Raw genomic sequence first — 25984 nt, 5'->3', positions numbered from 1 at the left:
CTTGGGTCTTGTTTGCAAGATTCAGATGGCAAAATACAGAAAAAAAAAATTATGGGAAAATTATGGTAAGCAGCTGCACATACTGTTAGAGTTTACTGCAGTTAAGGTATGTCAGTTGGATTGATTAGGTTAATGGGTTTACTCAAAGTGATATGTTTGACCAACTTTAAAGTAAACAAATTTTGATGCGTTGCAATACTTTTAACCCCTGTCTCACCATTGGCCATCGAGGATCCTTAGTGGTTCTGAGGTGTTGTGCACATGGCAATACATGGCACATAACAAATGATTAGCTGATTCATATAAACTTTGGATCACGTTGCTAGTCCTATTGGTTTTGAAATATCCTGGACAATGTGTTTGTCAGACTATATGTGAAATAGGCAGCAACACTGTGCCCATACTGGAGATGGGGCATTTGCTGACTGGGGAAATGGCTGATGGCACTCAGCCATTTTCCCAGCCAGCTAACAACCAGCCATCAATTGCTGGCCCAGCTTGGCCCACTAACTGTTTGCCCAGCCTGCTAGCCTCTAGCTGTTGGCCCAGCCTGGCCTGCTAACCATCAGCTGTTAACCTGGCTCGTTTGCCACCAGCCGTCAGCCTGGCCTGCTAGTCTCCAGCCGTCGGCCCGGCCTGCTAGCCTCCAGCCATCAGCCCTGCCTGCTAGCCTCCAGCTGTCAGCCCTGCCTGATTGAGGACACTTTGGCATACAAGAGTACTCAGGGTCCAACCTATCAACCTTTTTCTTTATGGGCAACCTATTAATGGCTTAAAGGTCAAAAAAGTCACATTGTACCTGGAAGGTCATGGGTTCAGTTCCTCAGACAGGCACTGCCACTAAGGTTTCCTTTTCACAGTTGCCATACAATATCTCTTATTTCAACTCATTTTATTTGGGGTAATTTGGTTCAGTTCTGTTGCATTACATAAATAATCCACTTTCTATGTAGTTTATAATTTTATTCCCTTCAAATTGCAGGGCAGGCGTAGGAATAATGGAGCCATTCAGGTAGTGAGTAAATCTTCTAATTTTCTGTAACTCCTTAAAAATGACTGCATCTTCAAATTTGGGGTTGTTATAGATACAGGTGACAACCAGTGAGCCTCCTCTTTAGGGCTGGGTTGAGATCGTATAACATGCACAATGACCAGACTGCCAATTAAGGTTGCCAGTGAAGCTTTGTTGGTAATCCTAGGGTTCTGAAATCCACTGAAGGCATTGTGCTTGTTTGTATTCAGTGATAGGCTCCACCGCTCTGTGATCTTGCTCGCTGTACCTTTGTGGGGACCTCAACTCCACCAGGTGCAGTGGTTCATGTGGGGTGTGTCTGGCTCCCGCCCCAGTGGGCAGTCAGAGGTGGGTCATTGGCCTACTGTGTGGGGTTTCAGGCCCTGTCTTTCGTTTGGGTGGTGGCCCTGTGTCCTACATCACTTGCTCAAAGGGCTGCCACGTTCCTGAATGTGGTGTGGTTGGGTGCACGTTTTCATTGGGTGGGTGCTCTGGGGTCCCTGCAGTTTCTTCAGGCCTCCTTGTAGTGTAGGATATTGATCCAATCAGTAAGGGGTTAGGTGGTACTGCTGTTGTTTGCTAAAGGAGTTCACACTTTTAGGAGCTATTGGTATACCAATAATGAGATGAAAGCTGGAACATTATTTGTTTTATATAACTGCTAGAATAGATCCTTGTCATTTTATATTATATTAATTTACAAACAACAGAAAAGGGACTTACATTTTGGTACCTCCTCAGTGCAGTGAAAAAAATGTCAGAAATGAATCCGGCTTTGGTGCATCACTGCTGCTTTGACATCAACACAAAGTTTAAATAGGAGTCCAAAAATAATTCTGACGATGAAATCCGCCATGACATGCATCAAATCAACGTCCATGAGCAAAACAAAGTCTGCCACGTTTGTTTTAAAGCTAAGCACAGCCCAGCTTGTTTGAGCGTGCATTGCATGCACGCTCAAACAAGTGGGAAGGCGCTTGTTCATGCGTGTACTACTAAAGAAAAAAAAACTGTATTTCCTCAGTACAGTGAAAAAAAAAACACGTCAGATGGCTTACAGCACAGTAGATTTGTTTTGTGTGTGCGTATGTGCACGCACATACGCACACACATACGCACGTGTGTGTGTGTGTGTGTGTGTGTGTGTGTGTGTGTGTGTGCAGAGTGCAATGGTACCAAACATATGGAACCAAATTTGCACTCTAAATGCAATGCAACACAAATAGGAGGAATAATCCATGTCACGTGACATACAAAGCACCAATCAAATGACAAGGATCCACTCCGCCGTTATATAATAACTAATTCATAAGGTCAGAATATACAAATGATGAATGTTTATGAGTGCAATGTTGAGAAGATTTGCATGAGTTGAAAAATGGAACATATTCAACAAGCCGCTTAGCTGAGGTGAATGCTGTTTTCCATCTTTCAACGAATGAATATATTCTTTCCATTGCATGAATTGAAAACCTTCATTCTGTTTTTTTATGTTTTACCAATCCCCCCCACTACAATTTTAACAAATAAATTGCACCATTCAACTTCTCACAAATGGGCTATGATTCATGTTGCTTTCCTGCTTTCAGGTTATTTGTCAATATAGGGGAAAAAATACTTTTTTAACTGAAACTGAAAGCTCTGACACATTGGTAAATGACTCATATGAAGGTGAAAAGAAATGCCCAATTCAATTTCTTCTTGTTACTCACCTCCCCAGAATAAGCAGTCGTGTGTGTATGTGTGTGTGTTTTAAGTTGGCCCATCTGATCCACGATCAAAGTTACATCACCACAAATGCTGCATATGGCAGTGCAGCAGAACAGGTGTTGATTAGTAGTCGGCTGGGAGACAGATTAAGAACATGAGGAGGTGTTTCACTGCTTAGATCTGTTGTTGCATCAGAAAGGGCATCTGATGTGTAACTTGTGCCAAATCCCAATACAAATCTTTCATGGATCCACCGTGCCGAACTCAAGCAGCTGGGGGCAGCCAAAAGAAAGAAATAGTGCAGCAGATAAGTGAAACCATCCTTCAAATGGTGAAACAAGCACCAAATTTGGCACAAATACTCCTTAGACATTACTCATTTGCAAAAAAACAAAAAAATTGGACTGGCCACTTGAATTTCCAATAAGTGGCCTGGTAGGGCTCAACTGAAGAATTACACGGGGGTCAAAATTTAAAATGCCCCAATCATATTGAAAACTATACCACATTATTTGTCTGAACATAAAGATTCTATTAAGGTATAGTTTGGAAGATCTATGACTGAATGTTATGGGGTAAAAACAGCAAGAATGGTGACAAAAGTCACTTTCAGTTTATACAGATTAGATTAGATGGAACTTTATTGATCCCTTGGGAAGACTCCCTCAGGGAAATTGAGGTCCCAGCAGTAGCAGCACACAGGGTTAGAAGCACACAGAGTATCAAAAGTGAAAAAGTAAAACTGATCAATACTGGTTTACTGGCTGTTCCTCTCCTTCCCGTCCTCTGTCTTCCGGTTAGTCCTCCTCCTCCTGAGTGAGGAGTTGTCCAGTCTGATGATCTGAGGGACAAAGGAGTTTTTCAGTCTGTTGGTCCTGCACTTGGGAAGGAGCAGTCTGTGGCTGAAGAGGCTCCTCTGATTGTTGATGACGGTGTGCAGAGGGTGACTGGCATCGTCCATAATCTCCAGCAGTTTCTCTGCTACCGTCACCAGAGAGTCCAGTTTCATGCCAACCACAGAGCCAGCCTGCCTGATCAGTTTGTCCAGCCTGGATGTGTCCTTCTTGGATGTGCTGCCCCCCCCCAACACACCACGGTGTAAAAGATGACGCTGGCTACTACGGACTGGTAGAACATCCACAGGAGTTTCCTGCAGATGTTAATCGACCGCAGCCTCCTGTGAAAGTCCAGCCTGCTCTGTCCCTTCCTGTACAGGTGGTTGGTGTGGGCTGTCCAGTCCAGTTTGCTGTCCAGCCACAGCCCGGGGTACTTGTAGGAATCCACAGCCTCAGCCTCAGCTCCCTCAATCAGAATTGGTTGAGGACTTGTTCTGGGCTTCGCAAAGTCAATGACCAGCTCCTTTGTCTTCAAGGTGTTGAACTGTAGATGGTTTGTGTGGCACCAGGCAGCAAAGGACTTCACTAGGCTCCTGTACAGGGGTCAAAAGTTAAACTTACTTAACTTGCTGAAGTTGCTTTTACCAATTTTGGCATAAAAAAAATAGTGCAAATTATTGGTTGAACTAATTGGATTGATAACTGGAAAAGTTTTGAATGTTTGGTCTCCAAAGTAAAGGTCAAAGAGTGTCAATGTCCACTGGATTCTATGACATGTGACATATGTTACCCTGTAACGTGATAACTAAACATGACACAAAGTGCAAACTATTCCTCTTATAACTATATATATATATAACTTTATAACTGAAATTCATGTGGCCAGTCCATTTTTTTCAATAGAGTAATGGCTAAAGAGTACTTGTGCCAAATTTGGTGTGTGTGACACCATTTATAGGATTCCTCTGTAAATATTCTGATATCTTCTGCACTACAAGTTAATAGAACTATAAACCCAAGATAATGATGGGGTCAGGTCAGGGCTGGTACTTAAGTGTAGCTGCATCCACCACACCATGGAACCACTGTGGAACCACCCAGCAGACATCCAGTTCAACACCACCTCTCAACAGTAACTATCTACTTGCTGCAGCCAGGAGAAATGTACTGTAAATAATGACACGCAGACCAAATATTCCTCTTTACAGCGTAAATAAGAGTAATAAAAATAAATATGTCCACAGCCCATGGCCACTAAGCTGTAGCTTCTTAATACTTACAGAAAATACATGTTCTTTATTATAAGCTGTAACTCTCTAGTAATTGTATCAAAGTGCCCAGTTCATTCACTGCAAAATCCAAATCCTGCTCATGTTAAACCTGAGGGCTGTTTGCAACCTGCTATTGTCTATAAGTGCAAGAACAGAAAAAAGGAGCTGGAAGACGAAGATTACTGGAAATCAAATACAACAGTTTTGGCAGTAACTGAAACAAACATTGGCAGTGAAAATGCAATTTGGGCACGCAAACAAAATCTTTTAGCAAGTGCTGTGAAATCCCTCCAAATCATTTAACACGACATCTTTGCTTCTTTCATTGACACATTAATGGTGCTGTCAACTGTATTCTGGCTTTATCCTGCTTTCTTCCTCTGAGTTTTACAGCAGAAAGTAAATCAGGGAAGATAATCCAGTGATTCTTTTCTTCGATTCATGACCAGGTTTGCACAGTTCATCTGACTGGAAGCATTTTAATCTTTATCAGGTGTAAATTCAGGCTGTCTTTTGGTGGGATCCTGGCCTGGATAAGCCTATACTTGACCCCGAAGTTGAGTAGTATGGACACTTTATCATGCTTAAGGGCCCCTTCACACATTGTACAAATGTGGTTGAATTGCGCATGAAGTGCACCTGAAACAGGAATCGTATGCAATACGTGTAAAATCGGAGCTGCCTCTAATGCCTTGTACACCTGTTGCTGCAACTATTTGCCAACACCAGTGGATGAAAGACAGAGTGTGCTCATTTGGCACTTAGAAAATGTGTGGCCATTCGCACTATTAACACTTCAACAGTCAGCAGACAATTACTGTCGAGCTGGATGTGAAATTTGTCTAAGTGGCCCCACAACTGTGGAGTTGTGAAGTGCACATGTGGCGTGCCACAGTGTCGGCTTCCCCCACAACACGTGTCCATGTGTTTCACGCCTTCCCCCCGCTCCCCTCCCAACACATGTGCATGTGTTTCAGGTGCTCCCTCCCAACACGTGTGCGTGTGGTTTGCGTGCCCCCTGCAGGTGAGGAGCTTCTCATCTGATCACAGAGTGACACTTTGATCTGTGCGCTGACGGGATGGGGGCCTGGCTGGCTGCCCACAGCTGTTGAGACATCTCTGGTCCTGGACGTCACAGCTGCAGAACACATCCGGTGTTTTGTCGGACACCCACGTGTGTGTACTTGCTGTCATCACATGGAAATACATAAAAATATATATTGCTTTTGCGACAGTCTGGAGAAACGGACCGTCAGTTCATGTGGGCACGCAGCAGGTGTTCTGAATGTGAAATTTGATTGTAGGTATAATTTATTCTGCTCTTTCATTCTCAGTGCTCCCCTGAGAGCACATGCTTGTGCTATTGCATACTCAGAATGGATTATGGTGGAAATCCTATAAGAAAGATGTCTTGTGATCCAGCAGATGGACATATTGACTTGTTTTTGCAAAACAACAGAACTAAAATAAAACCCTGCGATTAATGAACGTGTATTGATGGGATTTTTTTTTTTTATTGTTTTTGTTTTTTTGGCATTTGTCCTGAAGTTTGCCTTTTGATGGCTTCATGTGTTAATACTGCCACTCACAGAAATTGTGCAATGAATCAGACAAGTTGCCAAGTAAGACAGTGATACATATACCGAGAGTCTGGTTTTAATTCTGTGTACTATGAAGAATAGTAAATCTCATGAATGACAGACATTTGTTGTGTATAGATGTTTAGATATTTCATATAGGTATATATGTCACTGATGGATAGTTTCCACAGATACAGTCATTGTTTGTCATATCTGTTTGGCCTCAAACATTTGTCTTAAATATTTGTCATAGGGTTATACTTCATACAACTAGATAGATATTTGAGAGATATGTCATAGAACAATATTTATTCTATGTTTGGTTAGTTGTTATACACGTTGAGGATTGATATTTGTCATAGATATGAATTTCTCAAACATTGATATTTGCCAAATATTGTGCAAAGATATGTTGCATATTAATTGAAAGGGTGGTGGTTTGGTTTCCACTTGTGTCCAAATTTCCTTGAGTAAGCTTTACAATGACCTTAAAGCTCCAGGGCTGAGTAGATGTTATGCATCACTGTCCAGTGGTTTGAGAATCTGTTGCAAAATGACAGTTACTGTATTGGAAATTTATTAGATCTGACATTGAAGTAGAATTCAATTCAGTTTATTTCATTTATATAGCGCCAAATCACAACAAAGGTGCCTCAAGGCGCTTCACACAAGTAAGGTCTAACCTTACCAACCCCTAGAGCAAGCACACAGGTGACAGTGGTACAGAAAAACTCTCTCTGATGATTTGAGGAAGAAACCTCAAGCAGACCAGACTCAAAGGGGTGACCCTCTGCTTGGGCCATGCTACCGACACACGTGACAATACAAATATAGAGGAAATTTTGGGAGTCCATGCTGGTTTCCAGAATTGACCCTTGATAAGTGAGTAACACTTACTGGCAAAACAAGAGAATGTAAATAAACCCTGTTAGCTTAATTTAGGTTTTCCGTATGGAAAGTAAATTTCATTCCACATTTTGACCATTGTAGATGTTTTTTATTGATAAAATAAGTCTTTGTCAATAGCATTGTCTTGGCTCGGTATTTGTCTTGGTATATTGCAGATAGATATGTGTCATACCTCAATATTAATTGTAGTATAGGTGGTGTGGTGTCCGAGTAGTTAGTGTGCTGAATTTTGAAACAGAAGGTTCCCATTTTAAGGTTACCCATGTCCGGTCTCCATATAATGTAGAGTTGCGTCAGGAAGGGCATCGGGCTTAACAAGTGTTTTATCAATATTAGTTGTCATACACGGGGGGGGGGGGATGTTGAACCAACCAAATAAAATGCTTCAATTAATTGTTACTAACTGAAACTATTTAATTATGATTTATTTTTTCACTGTATATATTTCCAATAGATTTGTCATATATACGAGGTCTGTGATAAAAAAGCGGTCCTTTTTATTTTTTTCAAAAAATAAATGGATTTGATTCATATGTTTTTACGTCAGACAAGCTTGAACCCTCATGCGCATGCGTGAGTTTTGTCATGCCTGTCGGTGACGTCATTCGCCTGTGGGCAGGCTTTGAGTGAGGTGTGGACTCCCCCTCCCGTCGGAATCTCTTTGTCTGAGATGCTGCAGGGAGACGGCGCACGCTGCTTTATCAAATTTTTTCAGGACCGGTGAGGGATATCCGTGTGGACACTATTCGAGAAATTCAGCTGGTTTTCGGTGTAAAGTTTAACGGCTGATGAGAGATTGTGGAGTTTCTTTCGCTTTAAGCACAGCCCACAAAGCGGATCGGCGCGGCGCGGTCGGAGGTGGCGTCCGTCGGCTGTTTCGAGCTGAAAACATCCTAATTTAAAGCTCTGTTCACCCAGGACGTCGTCAGAGAACAGAGAAGTTTCAGAAGAGGCTGGCATGAGGAGTTTATGCGGACATTCCACTGTTAAAGGAGATTTTGTAATAAAAGGAACGTGCGGAAGGAATTTGCCGAGTCGGGTCCGTGACGACGCCCCAAATCCGTTCTCGCCGCCACAGGAAAAACACCTCCGTGTTGAAAACCATTTGTAAAATTCAGGCGGCTTTTGATGGCTTTCAACAAGTGAGTATCTGAGAAATTGTTTAACAGCTGGGCATGTTCCAACTTGTCCGTTAAGGTTTCCAACGGAGGTGTTTTTCCTGTGGCGACCCCCCGCGGTCGGGTCCGGCCCGACATGCGAATCTGCCCACACGTTCTTTCATTACAAAATCTCCTTTAACAGTTGAATGTTTGGATAAACTCCTGATCCCGAATTCTTCTGAAAGTTCTCTGTTATCTCATGACGTCTTGGGTCCACAGAGCCTGAAATTGGGAAGTTTTCAGCTTGAAACAGCGAGACGACACCGCCTTGGAGCGCAGATCACCGTCAGCTGCCGTGGGCCGTCCTTACAGGGACAGTAAAACTCCAAAATCTCTCATCAGCCGTTAAAATTTTCACCGAAAACCAGCTGAATTTATCGAATGGTGTCCACTCAGTTGTGCCTTACAGGTTTTGAAAAAATTTTGATCAAACAAAGCAGTAGTCTCTGAGCCATTCCTAAACAATGAAAAAATTGACGAGAGGGTGGGCCACTCCTCACTCAAAGACTGCCCACCGGCGAATGACGTAACCGACAGGCGTGAAAAAACTCTCGCATGCCCACGAGGGTTCAAGCATGTCTGATGTAATCACACGTGATTTAAATCCATATAGTTTTTGAAAAAAATAATAAGGTCCGTTACTTTTCTCACAGACCTCGTATTTACTGTAGATATGCTATAGATAGAAATTTATAAATTTTTTTTTACAGGGTAGATGCCATAAATAGATATTTGTCATTGATAAAGTAGGTCTTGGCATGGATTTATGTTTATTACATATACGAGGTCTGTGCGAAAACTATCCGACCTTTTTATTTTATGCAAAAAATATATGGATTATATGAAATATATGGACAGCTTGTCGGCGGCTGCTGAATGTAACTAAGAAAGCAACTAGTAATCTAACTTGGTTAGATTACTAGTTGCTATTATTAGTTACTTTGCTGAGTACTCAGTCTTAAGTGTAACCAAGTTAGATTGCTAGTTACCTTATTAGTTATATTACTTATTAGTTACAAGTTGTTGATAGCTCCTAATAAAGTAAATGCATAAAGCTGCTAATGAAGTAACTATATAAAGTAACTATATAAATTAACTAAAACAAGTAACTAATAAATTACTTTTCAAAGTAACTGTGGCAACACTGGTTATAAATATGGTCGTTACTGTGAGTTTCTCTGTGAATTTTCGTACCTTTTGTCTGACTTAGTGCTTAGCTCATATAAGATAATTATAGTGGGTGATTTTAACATCCACACAGATGCTGAGAATGACAGTCTCAACACTGCATTTAATCTATTGTTAGACTCGATTGGATTTGCTCAAAATGTAAATGAGTCCACCCACCACTTTAATCATACCTTAGATCTTGTTCTGACTTATGGTATGGAAATTGAAGACTTAACAGTATTCCCTGAAAACCCCCCTCTGTCTGATCATTTCTTAATAAAATTTACATTTACTCTGATTGATTACCCAGCAGTGGGGAATAAGTTTCATTACAGTAGAAGTCTTTCAGAAAGTGCTGTAACTAGGTTTAAGGATATGATTCCTTCTTTAAGTTTTCCAATGCCATATACCAACACAGGGCAGAGTAGCTACCTAAACTCTGTGAGTGAGATAGATTATCTCGTCAATAGTTTTATATCCTCATTGAGGACAACTTTGGATGCTGTAGCTCCTCTGAAAAAGAGAGCCTTAAATCAGAAGTGCCTGACTCTGTGGTATAACTCACAAACTCGCAGCTTAAAGCAGATAACCCGTACGTTGGAGAGGAAATGGCGTCTCACTAATTTAGAAGATCTTCACTTAGCCTGGAAAAAGAGTCTGTTGTTCTATAAAAAAGCCCTCCGTAAAGCTAGGACATCTTACTACTCATCACTTATTGAAGAAAATAAGAACAACCCCAGGTTTCTTTTCAGCACTGTAGCCAGGCTGACAAAGAGTCAGAGCTCTATTGAGCCGAGTATTCCTTTAACTTTAACTAGTAATGACTTCATGACTTTCTTTGCTAATAAAATTTTAACTATTAGAGAAAAAATTACTCATAACCATCCCAAAGACATATCATTATCTTTGGGTGCTTTCAGTGATGCCCGTATTTGGTTAGACTGTTTCTCTCCGATTGTTCTGTCTGAGTTATTTTCATTAGTTACTTCCTCCAAACCATCAACATGTCTGTTAGACCCCATTCCTACCAGGCTGCTCAAGGAAGCCCTACCATTAATTAATGCTTCAATCTTAAATATGATCAATCTATCTTTGTTAGTTGGCTATGTACCACAGGCTTTTAAGGTGGCAGTAATTAAACCATTACTTAAAAAGCCATCACTTGACCCAGCTATCTTAGCTAATTATAGGCCAATCTCCAACCTTCCTTTTCTCTCAAAAATTCTTGAAAGGGTAGTTGTAAAACAGCTAACTGATCATCTGCAGAGGAATGGTCTATTTGAAAAGTTTCAGTCAGGGTTTAGAATTCATCATAGTACAGAAACAGCATTAGTGAAGGTTATAAATGATCTTCTTATGGCCTCAGACAGTGGACTCATCTCTGTGCTTGTTCTGTTAGACCTCAGTGCTGCTTTTGATACTGTTGACCATAAAATTTTATTAGAGATTAGAGCATGCCATAGGTATTAAAGGCATTGCGCTGCGGTGGTTTGAATCATATTTATCTAATAGATTACAATTTGTTCATGTAAATGGGGAATCTTCTTCACAGACTAAGGTTAATTATGGATTTCAACAAGGTTCTGTGCTAGGACCAATTTTATTCACTTTATACATGCTTCCCTTAGGCAGTATTATTAGACAGCATTGCTTAAATTTTCATTGTTACGCAGATGATACCCAGCTTTATCTATTCATGAAGCCAGAGGACACACACCAATTAGCTAAACTGCAGGATTGTCTTACAGACATAAAGACATGGATGACCTCTAATTTCCTGCTTTTAAACTCAGATAAAACTGAAGTTATTGTACTTGGCCCCACAAATCTTAGAAACATGGTGTCTAACCAGATCCTTATTCTGGATGGCATTACCCTGACCTCTAGTAATACTGTGAGAAATCTTGGAGTCATTTTTGATCAGGATATGTCATTCAATGCGCATATTAAACAAATATGTAGGACTGCTTTTTTGCATTTGCGCAATATCTCTAAAATTAGAAAGGTCTTGTTTGAGTGATGCTGAAAAACTAATTCATGCATTTATTTCCTCTAGGCTGGACTATTGTAATTCATTATTATCAGGTTGTCCTAAAAGTTCCCTGAAAAGCCTTCAGTTAATTCAAAATGCTGCAGCTAAAGTACTGACAGGGACTAGAAGGAGAGAGCATATCTCACCCATATTGGCCTCTCTTCATTGGCTTCCTGTTAATTCTAGAATAGAATTTAAAATTCTTCTTCTTACTTATAAGGTTTTGAATAATCAGGTCCCATCTTATCTTAGGGACCTCATAGTACCATATCACCCCAATAGAGTGCTTCGCTCTCAGACTGCAGGCTTACTTGTAGTTCCTAGGGTTTGTAAGAGTAGAATGGGAGGCAGAGCCTTCAGCTTTCAGGCTCCTCTCATGTGGAACCAGCTCCCAATTCGGATCAGGGAGACAGACACCCTCTCTACTTTTAAGATTAGGCTTAAAACTTTCCTTTTTGCTAAAGCTTATAGTTAGGGCTGGATCAGGTGACCCTGAACCATCCCTTAGTTATGCTGCTATAGACTTAGACTGCTGGGGGGTTCCCATGATGCACTGAGTGTTTCTTTCTCTTTTTGCTCTGTATGTACCACTCTGCATTTAATCATTAGTGATTGATCTCTGCTCCCCTCCACAGCAGGTCTTTTTCCTGGTTCTCTCCCTCAGCCCCAACCAGTCCCAGCAGAAGACTGCCCCTCCCTGAGCCTGGTTCTGCTGGAGGTTTCTTCCTGTTAAAAGGGAGTTTTTCCTTCCCACTGTCACCAAGTGCTTGCTCTCAGGGGGTCATTTTGACCGTTGGGGTTTTTCCGTAATTATTGTATGGCTTTGCCTTACAATATAAAGCGCCTTGGGGCAACTGTTTGTCGTGATTTGGCGCTATATAAATAAAATTGATTTGATTTGAAATATGTATGTCATAGATTAATAGATATTTGTCATATAGTAAATAGCTATTTGTTGTAAAATAGATATTTTATCCTAGATGTGTGCCCTGGATAGGTCATAGATATTTGTCATAGATATATATTTGTCGTACATAAAATTTGTCATTACTGTTTGTCGTAGATGTGTCATAGATATGTCCCAGATATTTCTCATGTCTTGGCCTCCCTACAGGTTTGGTGGTGATATTTGCACTTCAGTTCTCGTAGTAGGTTGTAAATCGTCTTGATTTACAAAGTAACTAAAAGAATTTTAAACATTACTATTTGTGCAAAGCTACAGTACACAAAACATATACCTACGTCTATGCACGCTGTGTGCATGTGTGTATGGTAATTCAGCCTTGCCTGGTCTGTAGCTGCATAATAATGTGATGCAGCCTGAAGCACAAGACAGAGAGAGAGAGAGAGAGAGAGAGAGAAAACTGCCTGTTTACTTCAATTGTTTACTGTGTTTGCACTTCCAGGTGTCTCTGTGGTTTTTAGGCACTTCCTAAGACCTTCCTAACAACACTCCCAGGAATGCTGCAGCGCATCTGATTGCATTATGCAAAAAGTAAATTAATGATGATTTAAGGCAAATGCTTTGAACTTCTCCGTATGTAAATATTAATTCTGGCGTACCTGCAAAGACGATCAACGGAGACGCTCAGGATCACACTTTAAATAATGAAACAAGGTAGTGCACGTCTTATTGTGCTCACTGAAGACAACATGCTTTGTTCATAAATTAACACTAACAATGCAAGGGGAAAAAAGATTTAGATGAACTGGACTGTTTTGCAGAATTTGAGCTGTTGCATAGCATTTTCATAATTTGAATATAACACACTATGTAACAGAAGAATGAATACATTAGAATATAATTATGATATATGATATTTACTGTTTTTTGTTGTGTCTTGCAGATGTGGACGAATGTGCAGCAGGAACAGCTGTGTGTCCCAGGTTCAGGAAATGCATCAACACCTTTGGTAGCTACATCTGCAAATGTCACGATGGCTTTGACCTGCAATACATCAATGGAAAATACCAGTGCATAGGTACCGTCACCGTGCGTCCGCAGACACACATTATCAGCAGAACACGTGCTGAACCACATCTTTTTTTGAGTGTTGCAGCTTTTTGTTCTGACAGAGAAAACAGGACTTTAAATTAAAGAAAACGTGCAGGTGTAATAAATGCGCATTTCATGTCAGCAGAATCTTGCAGTGCAAACGTAAAATAGCTTTCAGTCAGTCGTAACAAATGTGTCCTTATTTATGATGCAACATGAGGGATCTGACCTCTGGGCCTCATCTTGATGATCGGTGGTGCATGGTTTAAAGTGCACAGGACAAGAGGATTGGGTCTATATTTAATCTAGGACTATCAGGCAATTAAAAAATGGAATTAATTACATGCCTTGAAATGAACTGATCTACATTAATTGCCTATACAGTTTACATTTTTGATGCGGAGCATAATCTGTCACCAACGTATCAAACTGCACACAGCAAATCAAGCCAGACAGTTTTCAAAATTAAATGCCGATGTAGTCTACGGATCCTATTTCACATCATTCATAATAAAAATAACAACAATAGACACAATTAAGCATATGTTATTTTGACAGCCATAATTTAGTCACTTACTTATTCATGAGCATATTTTAGCACCACATTGTCATATGCAGTTCCCTTTAAGGCATAAATGTGCCATCATGTGGCGTGTTGCTACTCTCAACAAAAATATAAACGCAGCACTTTTGGTTTTGCTCCCATTTTGTATGAGATGAACTCAAAGATCTAAAACTTTTTCCACATACACAATATCACCATTCCCCTCAAATATTGTTCACAAACCAGTATAAATCTGTGATAGTGAGCACTTCTCCTTTGCTGAGATAATCCATCCCACCTCACAGGTGTGCCATACCAAGATGCTGATTAGACACCATGATTAGTGCACAGGTGTGCCTTAGACTGCCCACAATAAAAGGCCACTCTGAAAGGTGCAGTTTTGTTTTATTGGGGGGGGATACCAGTCAGTATCTGGTGTGACCACCATTTGCCTCATGCAGTGCAACACATCTCCTTCGCATAGAGTTGATCAGGTTGTCAATTGTGGCCTGTGGAATGTTGGTCCACTCCTCTTCAATGGCTGTGCGAAGTTGCTGGATATTGGCAGGAACTGGTACACGCTGTCGTATACGCCGGTCCAGAGCATCCCAAACATGCTCAATGGGTGACATGTCCGGTGAGTATGCCGGCCATGCAAGAACTGGGACATTTTCAGCTTCCAAGAATTGTGTACAGATCCTTGCAACATGGGGCCGTGCATTATCCTGCTGCAACATGAGGTGATGTTCTTGGATGTATGGCACAACAATGGGCCTCAGGATCTCGTCACGGTATCTCTGTGCATTCAAAATGCCATCAATAAAATGCACCTGTGTTTTTCGTCCATAACAGACGACTGCCCATACCATAACCCCACCGCCACCATGGGCCACTCGATCCACAACATTGACATCAGAAAACCGCTCACCCACATGACGCCACACACGCTGTCTGCCATCTGCCCTGAACAGTGTGAACCGGGATTCATCCGTGAAGAGAACACCTCTCCAACGTGCCAAATGCCAGCGAATGTGAGCATTTGCCCACTCAAGTCGGTTATGACGACAAACTGGAGTCAGGTCAAGACCCCGATGAGGACGACGAGCATGCACATGAGCTTCCCTGAGATGGTTTCTGACAGTTTGTGCAGAAATTCTTTGGTTATGCAAACCGATTGTTTCAGCAGCTGTCCGAGTGGCTGGTCTCAGACGATCTTGGAGGTGAACATGCTGGATGTGGAGGTAAGTAAGTAAGCTTTATTTATATAGCACTTTTCACAGACCAAGGTCACAAAGTGCTTCACATGATATAAATAGACAATAAAAACAACACATACAAATATAGAACAATAAAATAAATTGACACTAAAATGCCAGTTTAAAAAAAATGTGTCTTTAGTTGCTGTCTAAAAACATCCACAGAATCTAGTGAGCGAAGAGAAGAGGGAAGCTCATTCCAGAGGCGAGGTGCCACAGCTTTAAAAGATCTGTCCCCTCGAATTTTAAAACAAGTTCGGGGAACCATCAGCAGGTTCTGATTGGAAGACCTCAAACTCCTGCTGGAAACATAAGGCTGGATCAGGTCCTTAACGTATTCCGGTGCCTGCCCATGTAGAGCTCTAAAGGTCAGCACGAGGATTTTGTAATTTATCCTGTAAAAAACAGGGAGCCAATGTAAAGACTTGAGGACAGGAGTAATATGCATTCTCCTGTGGGCGCGGGTAAGAAGTCGTGCAGCAGAATTTTGCACTACCTGCAGGCGGGCCAGCTCTTTCTTACTGAGGCATGTAAAGAGACTGTTACAATAATCAAGTCGTGAAGAAACAAATGCATGCACAATCATCTCTAGCTCATTAAAAGCCACCATTTTGCGTAATTTGGAAATGTTTTGAATTTGGAAAAAACAGTTCTTAACGAGCTGCCTGGTGTGATGTTCCAAAGACATCCCTCCATCCAAAATGACACCCAGGTTATGCAGGATGCCTTTAACAGAGCTGCTCAGATTACCAAGGTGATTCTTAATGACAGACATAGCACTATCTGGAGCTACAATCAATGTCTCAGTCTTATTACAATTCAACTGCAGGCTGTTTTCAGTAAGCCATTCTGTAATTTTAGTGAGACAACTAATGAGAGAACAAATTTTCTGTGCTTCAGTTGTCTTAAAAGAACAGTACAGCTGCAAGTCATCGGCATACAAATGGTAGGACACATCGCAGAACTGCTGGATCAGCTTACCAAGAGGAAGGATATACAGCAGGAACAAAATCGGACCCAGGACTGAGCCCTGCAGGACACCCCACAAAAGATCAGCAGATTCAGACACCACATTGTTCACAGAAACACTAAAAGTTCTACCAACCAAGTAAGAGCTAAACCACTCTAATACAGGACCTGACATGCCAACCGTATCCCGCAATCTATTAATCAAAATGTCATGGTCAACGGTATCGAATGCAGATGACAGATCCAATAAAACCAGCACAGAACATTTACCACTATCAGCGGCCATCATAATGTCAGTAGACACCTTCAACAGGGCAGTTTCAGTGGAATGAAACTCACGGTACCCGGACTGAAATGTGTCATAGATGTTGTTAGTCTGCAAAAATGATTTAAGTTGGACACAGACCACCTTTTCCAAGACTTTAGCCAAAAAGGCGGTCTTTGATATTGGCCTAAAGTTCTTCAGTTCCATAGAGTCCAATCCTGCTTTCTTTAGCCGTGGTTCCACAACAGCATGTTTAAAAGAACAAGGAAACACACCAGTCGACAAAGACATATTGAAAATTTTAACAATACAAGGCCCAATAGAGTCAAAAACATTCATAAACAATCTAAAAGGAACTACATCCAAAATACCAGAGGTTGGTTTCATTATGTTGATGACAGATAGAATGTCCTCAATTGTAACAAGCTTAAAAGAGGTCCAGCATTGAGTGGGAGGTCCCAAATACCGGGAATCACAACAAGAGGGCAATGAGAGCGGCAAACTATCTTTTATGACTCTGACTTTGTTAATGAAGAAATTAAGGAACTCATCACTACTTGTTTTAGGAAGAACAGGAGTTACAGCAGCAGCAGGTGACACAATAGAGCTGATTGTGTCAAAGAGCACTTTGGGATTTCTCTTATTTGAGGCAATCAGCCGATAAAAATAGCTTTCCCTGGCCTCCTCTAACATCTTATTTAAGGAGGATATTAGATCTCTTAAATGTAGCCTGTGGACCTCCAATTTTGTTGATTTCCATAAATGTTCAATCTGGCGACATAATCTCCTTTGATTCATAATCACATCATTAATCCAAGGACAGAATCGGCCATGGGAAACCTTATTAGCTTTAAGTGGTGCTATCTGATCCAAAATAATAGCACAATGGCTGTTAAAACAGTGCATAAAGCCATCAATTTCAGTAAATTCACTAAAAAGTAAAGGGTCAAATTTATCACAGAACTGCATAGCGACTGCGTCTGTGATAATCCTCCTCTCCACCCTAGTAAGTACTGATCTAAGGTCAGGTGGGGCCATCAGATCAAAGAAAACAGCAATGGTCACTCAGAAAAACATCCTCCACACACACATTGGCAATATGCAAGCCCAATGCAAAAACTAAATCCAAGGTGTGACCTTTAGTGTGGGTGGGGCCTGACACGTACTGCTTAAAATTAAAAGCCTCAACCATTGATATAAGTTCCCTAGCTGGGCTGGAAGTGTCATCATCAATGTGTAAATTAAAATCACCAATAATCAAAACCTTTTCCAGACAAATTATAGATGTTAAAAAATCAGTAAAATCCTTAAGAAAAGTCCCAGCATGACCTGGAGGGCGATAAATCAATATGCAATAAAATTTATTCGAGAAACCAACTTCCATCATAAGCGCCTCAAAAGAGGGGGCGTGTTCTGCGCTCGTGAGTCTGCATGTGTGCCTGTCCCGGTACACCGGGACAGGTCCTGGGCTGGTGTGGTTACACGTGGTCTGCAGTTGTGAGGCTGGTTGGATGTACTGCCAAATTCTCTGAAACGCCTTTGGAGACGGCTTATGGTAGAGAAATTAACATTCAATACACGAGCAACAGCTCTGGTTGACATTCCTGCTGTCAGCATGCCAATTGCACGCTCCCTCAAATCTTGCGACATCTGTGGCATTGTGCTGTGTGATAAAACTGCACCTTTCAGAGTGGCCTTTTATTGTGGGCAGTCTAAGGCACACCTGTGCACTAATCATGGTGTCTAATCAGCATCTTGGTATGGCACACCTGTGAGGTGGGATGGATTATCTTAGCAAAGGAGAAGTGCTCACTATCACAGATTTAGACTGGTTTGTGAACAATATTTGAGGGAAATGGTGATATTGTGTATGTGGAAAAAGTTTTAGATCTTTGAGTTCATCTCATACAAAATGGGAGCAAAACCAAAAGTGTTGCATTTATGTTTTTGTTGAGTGTAGCAACACGCCACATGATGGCACATTTATGCCTTAAAGGGAAGTCAGCAAATAATTTAGTATTTATCATGTCAAACTCTGCATTTTCTGGAAATGTGTAAACAGCAAGTGTGCTGTCCATACTGTGACTTTTATACGTGACGTTGCACATCATGTTAACACTGGTCGCAATTATTTTTCTCATGTGCCACTTGAAATGGACATGACATCACGTAATACTGAGATTAAAACAACAACAAATACAACCCCAATTCCTATGAAGTTGGGACGTTGTGTAAAATGTAAATAAAAACAGAATACAATGCTTTGCAAGTCCTCTTCAACCTATATTCAACTGAATACAACACAAAGACAAAATATTTAATGTTCAAACTGATAAAGTTTATTGTTTTTGTGCACATATTTCCTCATTTTGAAATGGATGCCTGCAGCACGTTTCAAAAAAGCTGGGACAGTGGTATGTTTACCACTGTGTTACATCACCTTTCCTTCTAACAACACTCAGTAAGCGTTTGGGAACTGAGGACACTAATTGTTGAAGCTTTGTAGGTGGAATTCTTTCTCATTCTTGTTTGATGTACGATTTCAGTTGTTCAACAGTCCGGGGTCTCTGTTATCGTATTTTGCTCTTCATAATGCGCCACACATTTTCAATGGGTGGCATGTCTGGACTGCAGGCAGGCCAGTCTAGTACCTGCACTCTTTTACTACGAAGCCACGCTGTTGTAACACGTGCAGAATGTGGCTTGGCATTGTCTTGCTGAAATAAGCAGGGACGTCCCTGAAAAAGGCATTGCTTTGATGGCAGCATGTGTTGAAATGATGGAATCCCTAAATTCCTTTCAATTGAACACTGAGAAACATTGTTTTTACACTGTTGGACTATTTTTTTCATGCAGTTGTTCACAAAGTGGTGATCCTCTCCCCATCTTTGCTTGTGAACGGATGAGCCTTTTGGGGATGCTCCTTTCATACCTAATCATGACACTCACCTGTTTCCAATTAACCTGTTCAACTGTGGAATGTTTCAATTAGGTGTTATTTGAGCATTCATCAACTTTTTCAGTCTTTTGTTCCCATTGTCCCAGCTTTTTTTAAATGTGTTGCGGGAATCCATTTCAAAATGTGCAAATATTTGCACAAAAACAAAAAAGTCTATCACTTTGAACGTTAAATATCTTGTTTTTGTGGTGTATTCAGTTGAATATAGGTTGAAGAGGATTTGCAAATAATTGTATTATGTTTTTATTTACATTTCACACAACGTCCCAACTTCATTGGAATTGGGGTTGTAAAATACCCTCGGCCGTATGAGCATGGTGTTCTTTATAATTTGCACTTTAACTAATTATTAAAATCCTATTGTCTTAGGTAGAATTTATACATGTTCAATAAAACCCCTCTGTCAGTCGGTCAATCAAAAACAATGTTTATGTTTTCAGAGTGGAAGTTGTACAAATCGACTAATATTTGTAGAACCACCCTCTGCATTTGCAGGTATTAATGAGATAAATTTGATGCCATAGAAAGTTATCTTTGAGTTAGTGAAAGTTAGCATGCAAGCTAACATTGACAAAATGTTTTATAAATGACACCAGAGGTGTTATCAGGTAACATATACAGTGTTTTCAGTTTTCGAAGTTTTTATTTCTCGCTAGCTTTTACATAATATACCAAATGAAGTAATTAGCAAGTAGCTAAACCAGGAAGTGACATCACCATGCTAACCTTTGTAAAATGTCTTATAAACAAGTTCAGAGGTGTTAATAGCTTCCCAAAACAATGTTTTCAGTTTTAGAAGTGTTTATTTCTTGCTAGCTTTTACATAATATATGAGAAACATGTATATAAACACACAAAAGGAAGTGGATTTGAAGAGACCAGCGACTGACGTCACGCTGCAGCTCTACTCTGATTGACTGTCACCTGTGTCCCTCAAAAACAAAACGGATCACATTTAAAGTGACTTTTTAAGCTCTTAAAATACATCAAAGTTAGCCATCTTTGAATGTGTCCAAGGTCTGTTTTCAAGAATGTTCCCTGTGAATTTCAACACTCTTGCAGTAATAGGACTGGACTTATGCTGAGTACAGACAGATGGACGGACAGACGGACAAAAAGCCTTCACAGTACCTGATGACCATATGTTGGCCTTGGGTAACAAGAAAAGCTAACTTGGGACTTACTGAGAAACACACTAACCCCAGACTGCTGCAGGATTGATCCTGTTGAACTGATCCCAGACTTTACATCTTTACAACTGCACCATCTGAGCAAATTTATTTAAGTCTATCCACTTCCTCAAACACCTAGGTTTCTGTGCATTTTGATTGTTTTAATGAGCTAAAGGAAGAGCTGTGTGAACTTTGCTTTGATTGATACCTGAACAAAAGTTGCACCAGCGGGATTACAGTCTCTACATGATCCTGACAACACTGACTTCACTTAGAGATTCCGAGTTTGCTGCCAAAACTTCAGCAGCATGCATCATAAATATGTATACCTGCAATCAAATATTTGAATTTATATTCTGAACAGATTTCTGTATTTACTTTGAAGCTCACTGTCAGTAAACATCATCTGGAAAAGCAGCCTTTTATTTATTAATTTAGATTTTAAAAAAGAGAGAAATAAGAAGTGATCATTATTTGTGGTTTTCAATTGAAATGCTTCAAAATGTCTGCAGCAAAGTGGCTCAGTCAGGATTTCACTGGGTGAATCTCTTGATGATGTGCTGACATTCAGAGAGCGGAGGCTGATGTTTGGTTAAATGCCTCGCTACCGCAGCACGCAACATAAACTCAGAACCCTCCGTGAAGTGGATGTGAAGCAGTTATCCTGCAGTATTCTACTCTTATCTGAAGCGATTTACTTTTTCACCCACAATGAATGTTGCCGTGTTTGCTTTCAGATGTGGACGAGTGCTCTTTGGGTCAGAGCCACTGCAGCAGCTTCGCCACCTGCTACAACACACTGGGCTCATACAAGTGCAAATGTAAAGATGGATTCAGGGGGCTTGGCCATGACTGCAAACGTAAGGATCCATGATAAAACCCTTTTTGTGTCTGTCTTATTAAACAAAGACACAAAGCCTTCATAGCACGTCATAATAGTAATAATAATAAATTAATCTTCTGCACTGGTAAAAGCATAAGTAATTGACAGCAAAAATATGGATGAGTGGGTGAGTTAGTGAATCAGCATTGGAATCAAATTTATTGCCAAGTAACTTCTCACACACAAGGAATTTGATCTGGTGTCATTGGTGCATATACAACAATAACAATAAAAAGGAAAAATACTTCTGTACACAGTAAATTTTTCTGAGTAAAATATAATCTGCCGGGGTAACATTTGGTCCCAGTCTAAACAGAGTAAAATGCACTCTGTTATAGAGTGAAATCAGCTCTACCGTCTTGTCAAATCAAGTGTCTACTCCAATAAGAGTTGATTTTACACTGTGATAGAGTTGATTGTTTGGACTGGGACCAAATGTTATCCCAACAGAGTAAATTTTGCTCTGCAAAAATTACTGTGTAAGAAGTGAAGGAGTCAAATAGACAAATAGCCAAAACTATGTTCATTGTCAAATAAATATAACATAGTGGAATGGAGCTGTGCAAAGGCATGTAGATGTACAGTACCTTTCAGTGCAAGGATGATCAATCTGTATTTTGTGGGAGTGGGAGGTGCAGGGTAAATGGAGGTCTCTGGCATTATTTATAGGTCTAGCAGTGGACGGAAAGAAGCTGTTTTTGTGTCTTGAGGTTTTAGTCCTGATGGACCTCAGCCATTTGCCAGAGAGGAGGGTGACAAAACATTTGTGTCCTGGGTGAGAGGGATCGGCCACTATCTTCCTTGCTCACCTCAGGGCCCTGGAAGTGTACAGGTCCTGCAGGGATGGCAGATTTCAGTCACCTTCTCTGCTGCATGGATGATACGCTGCAGTCTGCTCCTGTCCTTAGCAGCAGCGTACCACATGATGATGGAGGAGGAGAAGATGGACTCAATGATGGCAGTGTAGAAGTTCACCATCACTATTTTGAATGAAGAAGTTCATACAGACCCATCAGGTTGTGTGGACAATAACCCAGATTTGCTAGAGCACCATGCTCATAGGGTGCAAACTGCTGCCAACATGTTTCCAATTCCACAAATTTTTACCTTGGAAAAAATGTTCAAGGTGAAAGTCCTGTTAGAAGTGACTTTTCATAAGCTAAAATCGAATACAAAATATGGATCAAAACGGCTATGTATCAGATGCGGATCAAACTTAGTCTGTTCACTGAGAGTGCCAGTTTGCACTTCAATGTCACAAATGAGAGTGATTGAGGCACTTTTGATTGAGATATAATAATGTACAATCTACACCAAATGGCCTTTTCAATATTAAAATCAAATGTCCACAAAATTTTAAGCTTAACACTTAAAAACATTTGTAAAGCCTGAAATCATACATTTTAGCTCCTGTCTGTTATGTGTTTGTAGCAGAGAGACACCTATGAGAGGTAGAGCTCAATCCTCTGTCAACAGAGGAGACATGGCTACCAGACAGAAAGGAAGAGGAAAAAAAAGATAATTTATTTTCACAGCCATGCAGTCTTGCAGACTTGTTGCAGGAGACATGCACAGCAAGGCAGTTTGCCATGAACACTGCCATCTACTGGATGGGACTGTGAATACCAATTGCCACACATTCGCTATGTGCTGAATCACACAACAAACAGAATTTTCAGTTTTCAAATTGCCTTTTTTTTTACAAATGAAAAAAAAAAGACATATTTACAAATACAGATTTATTTGTAAAAACCAACACACACATTACAGTAACTTTTGTGTTGGTTTTTACATATATAAACTGGCCAACCACTGATGACAGGAAGCTCATTTTCCCATAATGCCTTCTGGCATGTGTCTGTAAATGCTCAAACCTTCAAAATTAGTGCATTACTTTAAAACTAAAACATATAGCTGATATTTTCACTTTGTAAAAATGACAGAGGTGACATTAATTTTGATAACTTGTCCGAAATTAGTTTGTTTAAAATTTTAACCATAAGTCAAAACTGCCTTGCTGTGCATGTCTCCCGCCACGCATCTGCAAGACTGCATGGCTGTGAAAATAAATTATCTTTTTTATTTCTTCTCTTCCTTTCTGTCTGGTGGCCAGTCTCCTCTGCTGGCAGAGGATCGAGCTCTACCTCTCATAGTTTTTTGTCTGCTACAAAACACATAACAGACAGGAAAATATATTTTCTAAACCATTATCACAAAAGTATGTGCAGCAGGATCCGTGGAGTAGAAGGTGAATCCTATGTTAGTGCACATCCATCACTCCACCCAGAGGATGTGCACTGTGAGTGATGTGGCACTCAGGTTGCGATGCCCATTTTGTGTATCACGTATCAAACTTGTCTGCAGCCTGAGAAGACAATACCTGAGTTCAAATCACTTGCCTTCATCCAGCCTCAGTGCTCACTCATGAAATCCATATGAACCTGACCCCCATCCCTACAGTGCACTCTGCTATCTCAGCCCCTGATGTGTGCGGAAAAACAAAGCAAAAGGCGCTGTGCCTGTGATGACATCAGCACAGAGCAGCTCTCGAGGGCACAGTCGCCTGTTTGAATATCGAGATTGTTCTGCGCACTGAGCAGTTTCAGCCTGACGCTGTGTGGCCTCTGGCTATGAGCGCATCAAGAATGACTAAACAGGATGAGCAGAGAGAGGAAGAGGGAGAGACAGACAGACTGGGACTGGAGAGAAAGCAAGAGGAGAGAGGGAGAAGTAACAACAATAACTATAAGGAGAACCTGGGCAATTCTACGGTAACGGAATTACAATGACAGCAAAATCTGGCCACCTAGTATCTTAGCATTAAAAATATGCTGTGATTGTAATTCTGTTATCATAGAATTACCCACCTGTGAACAGATAAATTTCCCACTTAATTCTGGGTAAAAAAAAAAAAAATCTGCAACGGATGGCCTGATGATGACCTAAATAATATTTCAAATGTTCCTGTCTTCAGATTGTACAGTTGAAATAGCCTGTAGAGACATACTGTATACTAGTATAAATTCAAAGCGTTCAATCTCAAAATTCAAAGCCAATGTAAAACTCATCTGATATCTTATCAGGTGCGTTTAAGTCTGTTGTAAGTTGTGACAAAAGGTTGTGTCCCTATTTCATGCAGTTAATGAGCAAAAATATGATTTTGCCTTCACTGTCCAAGGTACCCCAGCTCTGCTCAGCAGTGCTTCTTTCCAGCCTATGTTGAATTTTTCAAAGCGTTTGATTCGGGCGACTATGCTGCTTTCTGGGAAATCCTGAAAATTCGTGGCATCCCTGAAAATTTGATGAACATGATAGCCAGCGAATACACAGTTACTGTGAGTGTTTTGTGGAGTAGTGGCAGAATCTCAACATTTTTCCCACTGGGTACTGGTGTTTGGCAGGGATGTGTTCTGGCTCCTATACACTGTTCAATGCTTGTGTGAACTGGGTGTTGGGCGGGGGTTATGGAAATCAGTGTCTTAGCTGTCTTTGCTGGTGAGGAAAGGTTTACTGGTTTTGTGGCTGAAGTTTTGATTTTTGTGGAATCAATGAATGCTTTGATTGCAGCTCTTGGGAAGCTGAATGAGGAATCAGGCTGTCTGGATTTTGAATTGTCCTGGATCAAGACTAAGTGTAGTATCTCAGTGGGCTGCGACTGTTGGCGAGTGGTAGGAGACACAGATTTGTGACAAAATATGTGAATTAGCGACAGCTTACACTTTGAATCACGCTGAATTGATGACACATTTGCAAACAAAGTGCTCATAATGGCTGTGGGCTGCTATTATGTGAAAAGATGCTGTGGAAATGGTCCAGACTGTAGCCACTGCAAATAATAACAGTGCTTTAAAAGAAAGTCTGTTGTGGCTCCATGGAGGAGAAGAAATGAAGAAAAGAGAGGATGTTATTATCTGGTAGTAGTGCACTCACAACTTCCAGAGAACATTGTCCAGCAGAGTGACCACGCAGGAAATGAAGCTGTTTCTCATCATTATTGGCCCCTATTCAGTTGCAAAGGCATGACGTAACACGTCACGTGATGAATCTCTTTCCGGACCCAAACAAACTACGCACGTGGGTTTCTCTACAGCGATGGCTGAGCCGGTCACTTTGTTTACATTAACAAACTTCTTTTCTTGTGCACCAGAACGGGTTAAAAAGGGCTTGAATTCAATTGATTCTGGTCGGGTGATGTGTGTAAATGTTGCAAATGGTACAGGATGCCGGCTGCCATTAAATGCCAGAGAAGAAGACAGGGTG

General features: G+C 40.8%; 1 protein-coding gene across 4 annotated transcripts in view; it reads left to right on the top strand.

Annotated features, from left to right (window-relative positions):
• Positions 1 to 25984, top strand: part of npnta (nephronectin a) — a 198362-nt gene that overhangs the window by 135023 nt on the left and 37355 nt on the right. For all 4 annotated transcript variants that reach the window (XM_034187626.1, XM_034187627.1, XM_034187628.1 and 1 more), the window contains 2 exons: positions 13528 to 13662; positions 21579 to 21701. In XM_034187626.1, coding sequence (XP_034043517.1) covers positions 13528 to 13662; positions 21579 to 21701 — 258 coding nt within the window. The remainder of the gene's footprint in view (positions 1 to 13527; positions 13663 to 21578; positions 21702 to 25984) is intronic.

The sequence above is a fragment of the Thalassophryne amazonica genome, chromosome 15, assembly GCF_902500255.1.
Source record: "Thalassophryne amazonica chromosome 15, fThaAma1.1, whole genome shotgun sequence".
Lineage (NCBI taxonomy): Eukaryota > Metazoa > Chordata > Actinopteri > Batrachoidiformes > Batrachoididae > Thalassophryne > Thalassophryne amazonica.
The sequence above is the reverse complement of the archived record's forward strand: the minus strand, read 5'-3'. Positions and strand labels throughout refer to the sequence as shown.